Source organism: Vulpes vulpes, chromosome 1 (genome assembly GCF_048418805.1).
Source record: "Vulpes vulpes isolate BD-2025 chromosome 1, VulVul3, whole genome shotgun sequence".
Taxonomy (NCBI): Eukaryota; Metazoa; Chordata; class Mammalia; order Carnivora; family Canidae; genus Vulpes; species Vulpes vulpes.
In genome coordinates this window covers 14,250,699-14,264,693 of record NC_132780.1, presented here as the reverse complement: position 1 = coordinate 14,264,693, position 13,995 = coordinate 14,250,699, and the positions used below count along the sequence as shown (strand labels likewise).

The window sequence follows — 13,995 nt, the reverse complement described above, 5'->3', positions numbered from 1 at the left end:
TAACTTTGGCTCTTCCATTCTATGGACACCGAGAGACCAAGATGGGGAGAGAAGAACACAGATAAAGAAAGGCAGAGAGCTGGGGAGGAGCCTGAGACAGAGAGGGTCAGAGATGGGGAGAGAGACAGAGAGACTGAAGGGAATAAAAATAAACAGACACGAAGAGGCATAATGAGTGAGATATAAGGAAGAAGAGTCTACATGGTACCACAGTGGGGCTCTGCAGGTTGGCGAAGTCGCGAGGCTGTGGTGGGGGTGTTGTGCTAACAGGCATCTGGTCTGTGCGATTTTGCCACTGCATAGAGAATGGCTGCGGGGTGCGATGGTGTGTGGGTGTGGGCGGTGTGATTGGCTGAGCTTCCTCTGCTGGGTGACTGTGTGGGCTGGGTGTTTGTGTTTCTGGGTTCTGAGGCCGGGCCTCAAGGTTCCTACAGCTGAAAGAGCTGCTAGTGGCAGGGCTGTGGGCTTTCTGGGAGTTGTGGGTCTTTGTGAGTGAGGGGGGGGGTGAGTTGTGTGCCTGGAGGGCACGGATAGCTTCTGGGTCTTCCTCCCCAGTCCCTACTGCTCTCCAGTTACCATAGCAGTGGGGATGCTGGGAAATCAATTAACACTCACTTAACCCTCAGAATGCGGTCAGGGCAGAGGGCAGGAAGCAGAGTGTCCCCTGAGTGGAAGGATTAGAGTTAACAAATGTTTCTGGAAGGCATACTATGTGCCAGGCACTGTTTTAGGCATTGGGGATACAGCAAAGAACATAAATGAACAAAGGTCATTGCCATGGCAGAATTTACATTTTAATGAGAAGAAGCAAGTGGCAAAGTACAAGCAAAATAAACACACTAAGTGGTATGTTAGAAGGTGACATGCATCAAAGAAGACATAGAACAGAATAAGGGGGCCAGGCGTGCTGGGGTTGGGGCAAGGGTGAATTTCAAAATTAAAGAAGGAAAAAAAAAAACAAAAAACAAAAAAACAAAATTAAAGAAGGTGGTGGGAATGGGCTTCATTGAGCACATGGGCTTCATGTTTGAGCAGGGACCCAGGGGAACTGAGGAAATGAGCCTGGGGGAAGACTGTTCTAAGTGGACAGAACAGTCAGCGTAAGGGTCCTGTGGCACAAACAGGCCTGGCATGTTCAAGGAACAGTGAGGAAGCCGGTGTAGCTGGAGTGAGTGAGCAAGGGGGAGCAGGATGGGGAGGCCAGAAAGGGACAAAAGGCCACATTGCATGGGGCCTTGTTGGCCATTGTGAGGACTTTGGTTTTTATTCTGGCCAAGATGGGAACCATGTGAACATTTTGAGTACAAGAAAGACCTACTCTTGTTTCTTTCAAGCAGGGATAATAGAGAGCCTTCCTGGGATGGGCAGTTATAAGGATTAACTGAAATTATGGAGCTTGGGTTAGAGGGGTGCTCAACATAATGGGCTAGTGGGTGAGTCATCTGGCGATCTGGGGAGGGGCCTTATGCTGGGTGCTCTTCCTCCTCCCACCCTCAGGAAAACTCTTCAGGTAAAGATAGTTGACGACGAGGAATATGAGAAAAAGGATAATTTCTTCATCGAGCTGGGCCAGCCGCAGTGGCTGAAGCGAGGGATTTCAGGTGAGGGGTGATGGTTGGGCTGCGGGAGAGGTAAGGGGTCCAGGATGGGAAGACCCGGGGAGGCTCCGTTAGAGGGTGCTCCTTCAGGCTCATGGATCTGAGCTTCTCAGGGAAGCAATCTCACCTGCTCTCTGTTTCTCTCTCTCTCTCCCCCCAGCTCTGCTACTCAATCAAGGTGAGTGGAGTTACCTCTGGGCTTTGACTAGAGGGGGCACACTGGAGGGAAGTCTTGGGAGAGGGTCATAGCCTCAAGCTACCCTTCCATGTCATGTTTGAGGCAAGTTAGAGGTGAGACAAAGGCAGATTTGGGGCTTTGGAAGGTTGGAACTGACCTCAGAGTTGCCGGGGTCCATTGAGTTTGGAGTTATATTTGGGGTTTTGGAGGCCAAGATCATGTTTTTATTTTGTTTTGTTCAGAGAGAGAGAGAGAGAGAGAACATGATTGGGAGGGCAGAGGGAGAGGGTGAGAGAGAATTTCAAGCAGACTCCACACCCAGCACAGAGCTCAGTGTGGGGCTTGATCTCACAACCCTGAGATCATGACCTGAGCTGAGCTGAAATCAAAAGTCAGAAGCTCAACCAACTGAGCCACCCAGGTGTCCCAAGATCATGTTTTGTTTGTAGTTAATGTTGGGGGGATGATAAGTCAGTACCTCATCCAGGTTTATGGTGAGATCAGATTAGAATTGGGGTCAGATTTATGTCAAAGTCTAGGTGTGGGTTTGACCAAATGAGTTTGGGGGAATTATGGTTCAAGTTGGGGCCAGGGTCAGAGATTGGGGTAAGGGTGGGGGCAGTGGCTCAAAGATAAAGGACAGAGTACTTTTGGAACTAAGATCAGGATTGGAGTTTGGGTTTAGGATTAGGGTCAGACTAAAGATCATATTAGTCAAGGTAAATAATAGGAGCTGCCATAAAAATTGGCCCCCCAATCCCAGCAGCTTAACACGATAAAGCCATTGGTGGCAGAGTTTTCTGAGGGTGTTCCTGGTAGGAGTAGCTTTCCACTGAGAATTAGGGTTAAGTAGGTGCTAGGTTTGAAGCAAAAGACCAACATGCTTTGGGGAGATAAGTGAGGTAAGAGCTACCTATGGCTGGGTCTGGGTCCAAGTTCTGTACCAAAATTGGGTATCCCGTCTTTCCTCACCACCCCAGCTACACTCAAGGATGTTTTTCAGAGCTTAGATGTAGAGACAAAACCTCCTCCCACAGGGATGGTAATGATGATGATGGTTGTGATTTTTAACAAGTATTTATTTTTTTAAAAAGATTTATTTATTCATTTATTTATGATAGACAGAGAGAGAGAGAGAGAGACAGAGGGGGGCAGAGACACAGGAGGAGGGAGAAGCAGGTTCCATGCCAGGAGCCCGACGCGGGACTCGATCCTGGGACTCCAGGATCACGCCCTGGGCCAAAGGCAGGCACTAAACCGCTGAGCCACCCAGGGATCCCCTTAACAAGTATTTAAACAGTACGTTTTGGACTGTTTATTGTGTGCCAGGCACTGTGCTAAGGTGCACATGAATTAACTTATTTTACCTTCTTTTACCCTCACAACCACTGATAAGGTAGCTACTATTGTGCCTGTTTTACAGATATGAACACTGAGATACAGAGAGTCCAGAACATTGCCAAAGGTCACGTAGCTCCTTCCATATGAAGCCCAGAGCCCACCAGCTGAACCTCATGGACTAGCTGGGTCTTAGGTTGGGGAAGATAGTGATCAGATGGGACACTGGGGCAGGCTGGGGGCATGCCATCAGGAAGCCTTCCCAAAGGACAGCAGACAGGTTGTCTTTCTCAAGAGGAACAGATAGTGAGGACACCATTGGCCCGGTGAGGTAGGCCTCCCTGGAGTTTAACTCCCATCCTTCATGCTGCAGGGGATGGGGACAGGAAGTTGACAGCCGAGGAGGAGGAGGCTCGGAGGATAGCAGAGATGGGCAAGCCAGTTCTTGGGGAAAACTGCCGGCTGGAAGTCATCATCGAGGAGTCATATGATTTTAAGGTGACTTTCTGGGTCCCCAGCTTCCTGGAGTCTTGCCTGAGTCATTTCCTGGGGGAGGGGGGTCCAGGAGGAGTCAACTATGAGGGTCATAAGGGAGGGATGGCCAAGGGTCCGAGACCATCCTCCCATCCCTCTGCCAGCACCATGGACAGTAACACTCCCTTTTCCTTTCTTGCTGTGAACCAGGGTATGGGGGCATGGGGACCCCTGAGCATGGGCTGTGAGTCCCAACCCCAGTGTTCTGCAGGGAGCCTCAGGGGTGCCCTGAGGTGATCATGGGCAATGATCCTGCTTTCCCCCTGCTTTCATCCTCAGAACACAGTGGATAAACTCATCAAGAAAACCAACTTGGCTTTGGTGATTGGGACCCATTCCTGGAGGGAACAGTTTTTAGAGGCAGTTACGGTGAGCGCAGGTAAGTGGGGAGGGAGGAGGAAGAAGAGAGAGGGAGGGAGGGAGAGACAGAGGAATGGGGAGGAAGAGAGAAATATGAATAGAAAGAGAGAAAGAGCGACAAAGAGAGGACAACACGTTAGAGGAAAAAGAACAAGAAAGACACAGAAAGACAGAGGAAGAGCTAAGGAATGGGTACAGACAGGAGACACATACACAAAGAGACATGGAGACAGCACGAGAGAGAGAGAGAGAGAGAGAGAGAGAGAGAGAGAGAGAGAGAAGTCAGTAAATTGCAAAAGGCCAGAGAGAGAGACACAGAGAGAAAGATAGCAGGAGGAGCTGAGGGAGGAGCAGACCGCCGGGCTTTCTCATCAGACAGCCTGAGGGTGGGACCAGGTTAAAAGTCTTGGCCTCCCCAGACAGCCTGGGCTCCTCTGTTGCCATGGAGACAGTCACCAGGACACCCAGCTCACTCCCACCTGTGCCGGGAACCCGCCTTAGGTCTCAGGCGGGTCCATACTGCCTCCCTGTGGCCAGAGACACCATGACACTTGCATTCACAGGCTCAATCTTGGAGACCAACAGTGGCCCTTTGTGATGCCGATAGGAGAAACTGAGGCCCGGAGGCAGAGGAGGGACTGGCCTGAAATCCCCCACAGGGACTTCACGTGGAGCTCAAGCCTTCTGTCCCTTACACAAACCTCAGGTTTCCTTCAGGGAGGCCTAACTGGTGGGAACTGAAATCACATCAGGGATTGTGGTTGATGGGTGGGATCAAAAGCAACGTGGCTTTGAAGATGGAGAAATACCAGGTAGTAGACCTACAGACAGCAGCTCGTAGGTCCAATAGAAACAAAGTGGTGTCTCTCTCTGAAGCCACATTCTTTCCATATCTATTTCTGAGGGATCCTCTGGACTCAGCCCTGTGTAGAACATTGCTGGGGACAAAGGGATAACCATGACAGATGACAGCATTGGCCTTGGTTTCACAGAGCTCACAGTCCGGTGGGGGAGACAGACCTGTCACAAAATGACCAGAGTGGGCAGGGCTGGGACAGGGGACCCGAAGTTGCTGCAGGAGCCCAGAGGGGCTATTGACCCAGCCTGGAGGTCAAGGAAGGCTTCCTGGAGGAGGAGGCTTCTGAGATGAGACTTCAAATTGGAATAGGAGTTAGCCAGGAGAAGGGAAAAGACAGTGAGGTATTTCAGGCAGAAGGAAAACCAAGTACAGAGACTGGAAGTATGCCGGGTCATGGCACATCTGGGGAGGGTGACTAGTTTCGGGAGTGAAGAAACAGCACGGGATGAGGCTGGAGGTGGGCAGAGTCCAGACCGTGCAAATCCTCACAGGCCACGGTAGGGAGCTTGGGTGTCATTTCGGTGCATGAGGTCCCCATGGAGCATTCTTAATAGGGGAAGCTCCAGGCGCTGGAGGGAGCCCGTGGAAGGAAGAAGAGGCTGGGATGGGGCATGAGTTGAGGCTGCCAACCTGTCAGGAGATGGGCCCTGAGAATGTGATGAGGAGATGGGGCTTCAGTCCAAGAATGCTGGGGAGCCACGGCCCTCCCTCCGGGCTTAGTGGGAAGGAGAGGGTGTGAGACGGTGGTCATGAGGGCCAATGTGAGTCAGCCGATGGGTCTGTAGAAAACAGCTGATTGGATCAGAGGGAGTAGTGGAGCGGGGGAGAAGGAAACCATGGCAGAGATAACTAATCATCCTGATGGTGACAACGATGATGGGGACTGTGGAGTGCCAGGCAGCTTGGAAGTCCATTTCCTGTATGACCTCATTTAACTGATGTTTCCCAAGTATCTGGCTCAGTGCTTGATCATTTTGCACTTTGTTCAACAAATGCCTTTCGATTCTTGATGTGAACACAAAGCTGCTTGAGGCACTGCCAGAGAAGGGTGGTTCTCACCCCCTTGGAGGATGAATCATGGCCTGTCTTGCACTTAGAGGTGCTTTCGTATTATATCCTTTACCTCCCTGCCTTATCTGTAAGCTGTTTGCAGGGTGGCCTTGGTTTGGAGCATCTGTGAATTTCCCCAGGCACTGGAAGAGCCTTCAAACAATAACCATCACACTGAGAGGCGCCAGGCTGCGTGGAGAGTACTTTCCGCGGCTTGACTCATGTAGTTATCGCAGCCCTCTCTTGAGGCTGGTCCAGTTCCTACTCCTATTTCTCAGATAGGCATCCGGAGGCTCAGAGAGGTTAGGACACTGGTTCAAGATCACACTTCAGATCCAAGGTTTGACAGCAGAGAAGTAGCTCCAGAGCCACAGACATAACCATGAGGCTCCCTCTATGGGAAAGGTGGAGGAAGAGCCTCCCCTGATGGAAAAGGCCAGAGAAATGAACAGAGGCCAGAGCCTGCAGGTTCTCAAATGCCAAGCACAGGAATATGAGCCTGGGTGTAAGGGCAGTGGGAAAGCAAGGCAGGATTTGAAACAGGGCAGGGAAAGCCCCCGAAGATGCATTGATAGGAGCCCCTTCCCTCCCAGGAGTGTATTCTGTTCTCCCCACTCTGACTTTGGCCACGTCTCACTGTGGCCAATTCGGAATGCGCTCAGCAGCAAACACCAGAAAACTCAACCACAGTGGCTTAAGCACACTAGAGTTTCTTTTTCTCACAGAACAAAGAAATCTGCAGGAGGCCATAAGGAATTGGCAGCTCAGTAACATCCTTAAATGCCCAGACTTCTTTATTTTTCTTCCCCACTCTCAGTGGTTGCCATCATGGTTGCAAGATGGTTGCTGCACCTCCTGGTATCAAGTTCACATTCCAGGCAGGCAGAAAGAGGAAGCAGGGAAGCAAGGAGGGGCAGGGGGCCTTTTACATTGCAGCTGACAATTCCATTTACCTGGGGTCACAGCAAATATCTCCTTATTGGATATGTAGCATGAAGAACCAAGAAAGCACACGAACCACTTAGTCAAGCATTTACAAGTTCAAACATGTATGTATTTATATGTTTTTATATGTACTATATATATGTATTTAGCCAAGAGGCTAAGTGGCTGGAAAAGTGGGAGAGGGCTATATGACCTGAATTCCCGAATCCATCCATCTGCCTCTGTCTCCACTGCCACCAGGTATCCTCTGCTTGCTGACATTCGGTGGGGGGGAGCTGGGGTTGACCAATGAGAAGCAGCCCATGGCTTGGTGGCTGGCCTGGCTTTTCCTCCCTGACGTGCTCAGTGTGACCGGTCCAGGGTTACCCTGTTCCTTGTCTGCGTCCTTCCGGATGTCATTGTGCATGGCCACTCGAGTTGTTCACTACTTCTCATTCATTGCTTCGAGATTCTCAGTCATGGGCAGGGTAGACAAAACATTTCATTTGTGCTTTCCTGTTACAAGCTACTGCAGGTCAAAAGCAAGTCAAATTCAGTCACAGGACATGACACAAACAACTCTCAGGGTGAGTGAGGCATCCTTTTGCAAAGGTCAGAAAAACAGATCCGTAACACAGTGCCCGTGTCCACACACACCTGTGGGTGTGTCTCACTGCCAGGCTGGGTCACATGGCCACTGTTGCAAGGGATTCTGGGAAGGCAAGTATTTAGCTGAGGACAGGACTGCCACTAGCTTCAAGGAATTCCAAGAAAATGAATATTTTGTCTGAGGACCTGGCCTTTGCTGGCCCAAAGGGATTCTGGGAAAGTGAATAATGTTAGCTGGGTGTCTGGCGTGCTCTAACTGCAAAAGATCTGAGAAAGCAAACACTGTTAGCTGAGTATGTGGCTACTGTTGGCTGCAGTGAAACAGAGGAAGTCAATATTTCTAGCTGCAGAAATGGCTGTCCATAGATGGTAGTTGTAAAGGCTTCTGGGAAGGGGACTCTTTTTTTAGCTAGGCATGTGCCCTCCCTCCCTCGCAGCAAGGGATCTTGGCATGCCAGATATTTTTAGATGGGCACATAGCCTCTAGCTTCAAGGAATTCTGGAAAAGAGAATATTTTTATCTGGGCCCATACATTCTCCTAGCTGCAAGGGATTCTGGGAAAGCATTTAGTTTTATGGAACTCACTGTCTGGAAATTGCACAAAACGTGGGATGGGGGGGGGGTTGTCTGTAGGCGAGGAAGAAGGAGGCATGGGTGTGTGCCCCAGCTGGGTCGTGTGCCCACAGGGGACGAGGAGGAGGAGGAGGACGGGTCCCGGGAGGAACGGCTGCCTTCCTGCTTTGACTACGTCATGCACTTCCTGACGGTGTTCTGGAAGGTGCTTTTTGCCTGCGTGCCCCCCACCGAGTACTGCCACGGCTGGGCCTGCTTCGGGGTCTGCATCCTGGTCATCGGCCTCCTCACCGCACTCATCGGGGACCTGGCCTCCCACTTTGGCTGCACCGTTGGCCTCAAGGACTCTGTCAACGCTGTAGTCTTCGTGGCCCTGGGCACCTCCATCCCTGGTAACCCCCTGGGAAATTGCTTGTTGGGGTTGAGTCTCAGAGAAGTCAGACAGTAGAACTGAAAAGAAAAGTTCTGCAGATATTAGGTGGTAGAGTCATACAGAGCCCATATGGTGGGTCCCATAGAGATCGGATGATGGAGCATAATAGAAACTAGGTGACGAAGGTCCTGTAGATTCAATATGCAAACTGAATCCTCCCCAAAAGCAAATGGGTAGAATGTCCCATAGAACTAAGGTGGAGAGAAATGTAGAAACCAGACAATGAAGATTCCATAGAGAGGGAGGTCAGGCATTGAAGAGGAAGGTAGGAGAGGGGTCCCATAGAAATAAGGTGGGGACTTAATAGTTCCATCCAGTGGGTGCCACAGAAACAAGATCATAATTATCTTTCCCTCGAGAAACCACATGGAAGATTCCATCGAACTAGGTTGGTGGACACGACAGCAACAAAGCCAATGAGTCTCAAAGCTTTAACTAAGATGAGAGGGCAGAGTCAAAACCAAATGTTGGGGAGCGATGCCATAGAAATAAGAGTGGAGCCTCAAAGACTGTAGTGTATGTCCCATTGAAGCACAATGGCCATGATCCCCCTCTTTCCAAATGAATCTGAGGGAGGGTCCCTTAGAAACCAGGCACCTCAGACAGAAATCCTTACAGGACTGGGGAGACCAGATGTGGGGAGCCTGACACCTCCCTCCTCCACCGACCCCCATAGGATGTGTTCACCTGTCAGGTGGTGGCGCTGTAGGCCTAGAGAGCAGGCACTGTGAATGGTTCTCGGATGCCCCTGCTTCCTGCCAGAGATCTGAGTCACTAGCGAGATGTTCAAAAGTGGGCCGAGGCCATAGAAACCGGGCTGTTTGCTTGACAGAAACCAGGTGGGGGTTCCATGCGGATGGAACCTAACACTTATTTTGTCCAGCCAGGTGGCAATGGGATGATCGGCCCAATAGAGAGTAGGCAGCAGGCCCCATGGAATGCAGCGAGTCTGGGGCCCGCCTCCCCCCAAATCAGACAGCGAGTCCACAGGGGAGCAGGCAGTAGATGCCGTAGAAAGGAGGAAGTGGATACCTCGGAATGCACACGAGCCCCCCAGAAAGCAGGCAGCGGGTCCTGCAGAGGGACGGTGACCCCCTTTGCCTTTTGGGTGGGGTCCAGGGCCGCAGGCGCGGACTGGGCAGGCGGCACGGGGATGCCGTCGGGGCTCGGCGCTCGGGGCTCGGGGCTCGGGGAGGGCAGGGACCGGCCGGGCCGCTCTGACCGCCCGTCTGTGCCCGCGCAGACACGTTCGCCAGCAAGGTGGCGGCGCTGCAGGACCAGTGCGCGGACGCGTCCATCGGCAACGTGACGGGCTCCAACGCCGTGAACGTGTTCCTGGGCCTCGGCGTGGCCTGGTCGGTGGCCGCCGTGTACTGGGCGGTGCAGGGCCGCCCGTTCGAGGTGCGCACCGGCACGCTGGCCTTCTCCGTCACGCTCTTCACCGTCTTCGCCTTCGTGGGCATCGCCGTGCTGCTGTACCGGCGCCGGCCGCACATCGGGGGCGAGCTGGGCGGCCCGCGCGGCCCCAAGCTCGCCACCACCGCGCTCTTCCTGGGCCTCTGGTTCCTCTACATCCTCTTCGCCAGCCTCGAGGCCTACTGCCACATCCGGGGCTTCTAGGGCCCCCACCCCACCCGAGAGACTCGGCTGCCCCCGCTCCGGACCCGCGTCCTCTTGGTCCTCCAGAGATGCAGCCTCCTCTCCTGGGCCGCAGCCTCCCTTCCTCCTGGGAACTGTACCCCCGTCCTCCGTCCCCACGAACATCCTCCTCCCTCCCATCCCCTCAGGAGTCTCCCAGAGATACCCACGACTGCAGCACATCCCTGTTAGCTCATCCCTGAGATGTCCACACCCCCAGGGACATCTCCACCTCGAGGCCCCTCCCCAGTAACCTCCAAGAGAATCTACCCTCTGTCCACCCTAGACACCTAGCCTTCCCCTATCCCTTAGGACCCCCTTCCTCTAGAGGACCCTCACCATCACCACCACCACCACCTGTGCCCCAGGACCTCGGAACCCAGCCCTCCCTGGGGGACCTTGGAAGGAGGCTGATCCATCCCAGGATGTCCCCGATCTCACCTTTCTCCCCAACCCTCAGGGAGCTCTGTTCAGCCCCCGGGGGTGGGGCGGAGGAACAGGTAGGTGCGTGCATAGGGGGCCACAACTTCCCTGATTTCTCCACTCAGGCCCTTGGGAGGACACTAATCCTCGAGGCTGGGAGAAGTTTGGGGTTTCAGAGCTGGAGGAGGCACATATGAACCTGCAACTTCTCACATTCCAGCGCCACCACTCGCCTCCACTACCTCTGAGAGCCCAGCTACGCCTTGGAAGGGGAGGGGGGGCCTGTGTGTATATATAGTGTGTTTGGGGAAGGGGGGACGTGGGAGGGTGCATGTCTTGGGGAAAAGGGGTGACAGACTTTCCTTTTGTGAGGGCAGCAGACTCCCCCAGCCATGAGAATTGGCTTTGGGGAGGAGGCCAGGAATCAAAGGGAGTCCAGCCATCTCCCCTGACAATCTAGAAGGCTCATTTTGCCCTCAGTGCCAGCCAATCCAGGCAGGACCCTCGAAGAGGAGACCGAGGGTCCCAGAGGACCAATGCTACAAGCCAGCAAATGCTGCCACATCTCTGCCTGATGGGGAGCAGGGGTGGGTGGGAGGGTGGGGCTGGGACCAGGGGGTCTGGGTGGGCATTTTTAACTTCGGAGGCCACCCATCTGTTGGTTGGCCATCTGCATTTTCTTACTGTTGTTTCCTGCCCAAAGGACACACTTGGGGTGTGCAGAGTGCCGCCCACTGCTTGGGACCCTGAGGATCACCTTGCAACCCCCATAACGCCCTGCTTCCCACAGGTTTTTAGCGTTCTATCGTCCTGTTGTGCATCACCCCAATTTCCCAGACCTGTTACCCATTCCCCTTTCTCTACTCCTAGCTCATCAGCACCAGTCGCTGTCTCTTCTCTGTGATTTCTGTAAAAGTTGCCATAAAAATTTGAAATTCTGCCTGAAAAACAGCCTTCCCGTGAGAAGTTGGGATTCTAGAGGAGGGAGTTAACGAAGTCTCTGACTGAGACTTGGGCAACTGTGGAATAAACCAGGTACTCTGGGTTTTTCCATGCCCCCGGTCCTCTGCAGGACACCCACACGCACCAGCCACACTGGAAGTCCACACTTGCTTCCCGTAGCCACTCCCCCATTCGCCACCCCATTTTCCCTAGCCACGCCCCCCACGCGTCACCCGGGAGCTTTCCTAGCCACGCCTCCATTCCACCAGCCACAAACTATTCCTTTTCACTGGGCTTCCTGGGAACACAAAAGGGGAAGACCCAGATTTGCCTGATCAGAGGAGCTGGGGCTGATGGGAGTTTCCTGAATAAAGCAAGTGATTTTCTCAGAATCCTGAAATAGAAGGAGGGGTGTGTGTGTGCGCGTGCCAGTGGGTGCGCGCTCTTCTCCAGGAAAAGGGCACAGCCTACGTAAAGGTGTGCAGACTTGCGAGTTACTGGCTTTTTCACACTCCTGCCAGCGGTTAGCATGAATGGAGCATGGGTTGCATGGGGGTGGGGAGTGGAGAGAACTCAAGAGACTTTCACAGCCCACTCTAAGGAGTTGAGAATTTATCTCAAAAGCAAAGAGGAGCTATGGAAGGGTTTTAAAGAGGGGAGGGAGGCGAAGGGCAGGCAGTTGATGTCTGATTCACATTTTCAAACTTTCCTTCTGGCTGCCTGTGAGATTGGAGGCTCCGAGATCAGGGAGGTGGCTGGGGCAGCAGAGGAGGTGTCCTGGGATAGGGAGGTGGAGGTTGGAGGGGTCGTAGCAAGAAGGGGATGGTTTGGAAGATAATGGATCAGGCCAGATGAGGGGTTTTGGAAAGAGCGTGCAGGCGGGGCCCTGACAGGAAGAAGTGGTGCACTCTAGTGGAGTAGTACCTAAAGTAGCACCTTAATGAAAGGGCTTTTAAGGGATTAGGGGGTGGACAAGGTCAAGAAAAACAAGCCCAGGAAAGGCGCAGTACGGCGGGGCCGGCAGTAGAGGGAGCAGTTACCACCTCCCCTACCCGCACTTGAAGGTATGAGAAGAGTTACCTGAAGCTGCTGAGACTTGGAGCTGCAGCTACAGGGAAGGCCAGGGGCATGGGCGCCCAGGACCCACACTCAAGAGAGAAGGGGGCTGGAGAGTGAACACCCCAACTGACTCTCCTTCCGCCCATCAGTCTCCTGTGGGTGTCTCCCATTGGCTGAACTCAACCGGAAGCTGGAGGTTAACGGTTCAAGGCATAGGTCAGCCTCTTGGGACACAGCATGACAGAGAAGAGTGGAAAGTGGATCTGGGAAACTGAGCAGTGAGGTCTCTCCCCGGTTTGGGAGTGAACGTGGAGACAAGTATGGGGAATGGCTTTGGAGAACAGGCTGGCTTCAGGTGAGTACATGCTGAGGGGGATGCCGATGGGACATCCAGAGATGTCAGGGAGGGGAGACATCCAGGGGACACCTGGAGCTCAGGAGAGGGGGAGGTGCTTGAGGTTTGGGATCTGTTGGCAGTGAGGTATCACCAAACCACAGGGGGAGGTGGGGGGATGCACATGAGGAGCCTGGGACACCTGCCGATGAAGGACACACCAGAAAGGTAGGTGGGAAATGAGGTGACTGGGGAACCTGAAGACCAGAGATGTTTCGGGGAAATGAGGGCATGGTTGACAGGGTCAAAGGTCATGAAAGGTGGAGGAAGATGAGCAGCAGGAAGCGACCTTGGGATTTAGGACTTGACAAGGTGGCTTGGTGGAGTGTGTGGGGGAGGGCGGTCAGGCTGATCTAGACTGTGGAGGGAGTGGAAGTTGGGGACACTGAGGTAGAGCATGTAGGTCACGTTTTGGAGAATCTTGTAGAGAAAGAGAGTGTTGCTGGAGGAAGATATGAGCAGCCCCCCCCCCCCCCAAGGTGGGAAGAGGTGTGGAGCAGCAGGGCATTGAATGCAAGGGCATAAGAACATCTGCCGGACAGCCATTCCTGAGAACAATGCCAACAGCTCCTGGCACTTAGGGAGAGGCCACTGTGCTGGGCCTTCCTAGGGATCACCCCCCTTTTACAGGAGGGAAAACAGGCTCAGGGAGGGGATGCAACTTACCCAAAGTCTCGTGGCTAGGAAGGGCGGGGATGAGAGAGGATGAGGCCCAGAGCGCCAATGGGATAAGGACACCCCTGTCTTTTTATATATATATAAAACCTTGTGCTTTTTTTTAATTAGATTTTATTTATTTATTCATGAGAGACATAGAGAGAGAGAGAGAGAGAGAGAGAGAGAGATTGAGGCAGAGACACAGGCAGAGGGAGAAGCAGGCTCGATGCAGGGAGCTCAAAGCGGGACTCGATCCCGGGACTCCAGGATTATGCCCTGGGCTGAAGGCGGCGCTAAACCGCTGAGCCACCGGGGCTGCCCTACCTTATGCTTTATTTTATTTTTTTTTTTAATTTTTATTTATTTATGATAGTCACAGAGAGAGAGAGAGGCAGAGACACAGGCGGAGGGAGAAGCAAGCTCCA

General features: G+C 53.1%; 1 protein-coding gene across 4 annotated transcripts in view; it reads left to right on the top strand.

Annotated features, from left to right (window-relative positions):
- Positions 1 to 11,852, top strand: part of SLC8A2 (solute carrier family 8 member A2) — a 31,057-nt gene extending 19,205 nt beyond the window's left edge. For all 4 annotated transcript variants that reach the window (XM_026013993.2, XM_026013995.2, XM_026013994.2 and 1 more), the window contains 6 exons: positions 1,498 to 1,601; positions 1,759 to 1,776; positions 3,488 to 3,612; positions 3,928 to 4,027; positions 8,138 to 8,416; positions 9,701 to 11,852. In XM_026013993.2, the coding sequence (XP_025869778.1) occupies positions 1,498 to 1,601; positions 1,759 to 1,776; positions 3,488 to 3,612; positions 3,928 to 4,027; positions 8,138 to 8,416; positions 9,701 to 10,077 (1,003 nt within the window). In that variant the 3' untranslated portion in view covers positions 10,078 to 11,852. The remainder of the gene's footprint in view (positions 1 to 1,497; positions 1,602 to 1,758; positions 1,777 to 3,487; positions 3,613 to 3,927; positions 4,028 to 8,137; positions 8,417 to 9,700) is intronic.
- Positions 11,853 to 13,995: the final 2,143 nt, after the last annotated feature.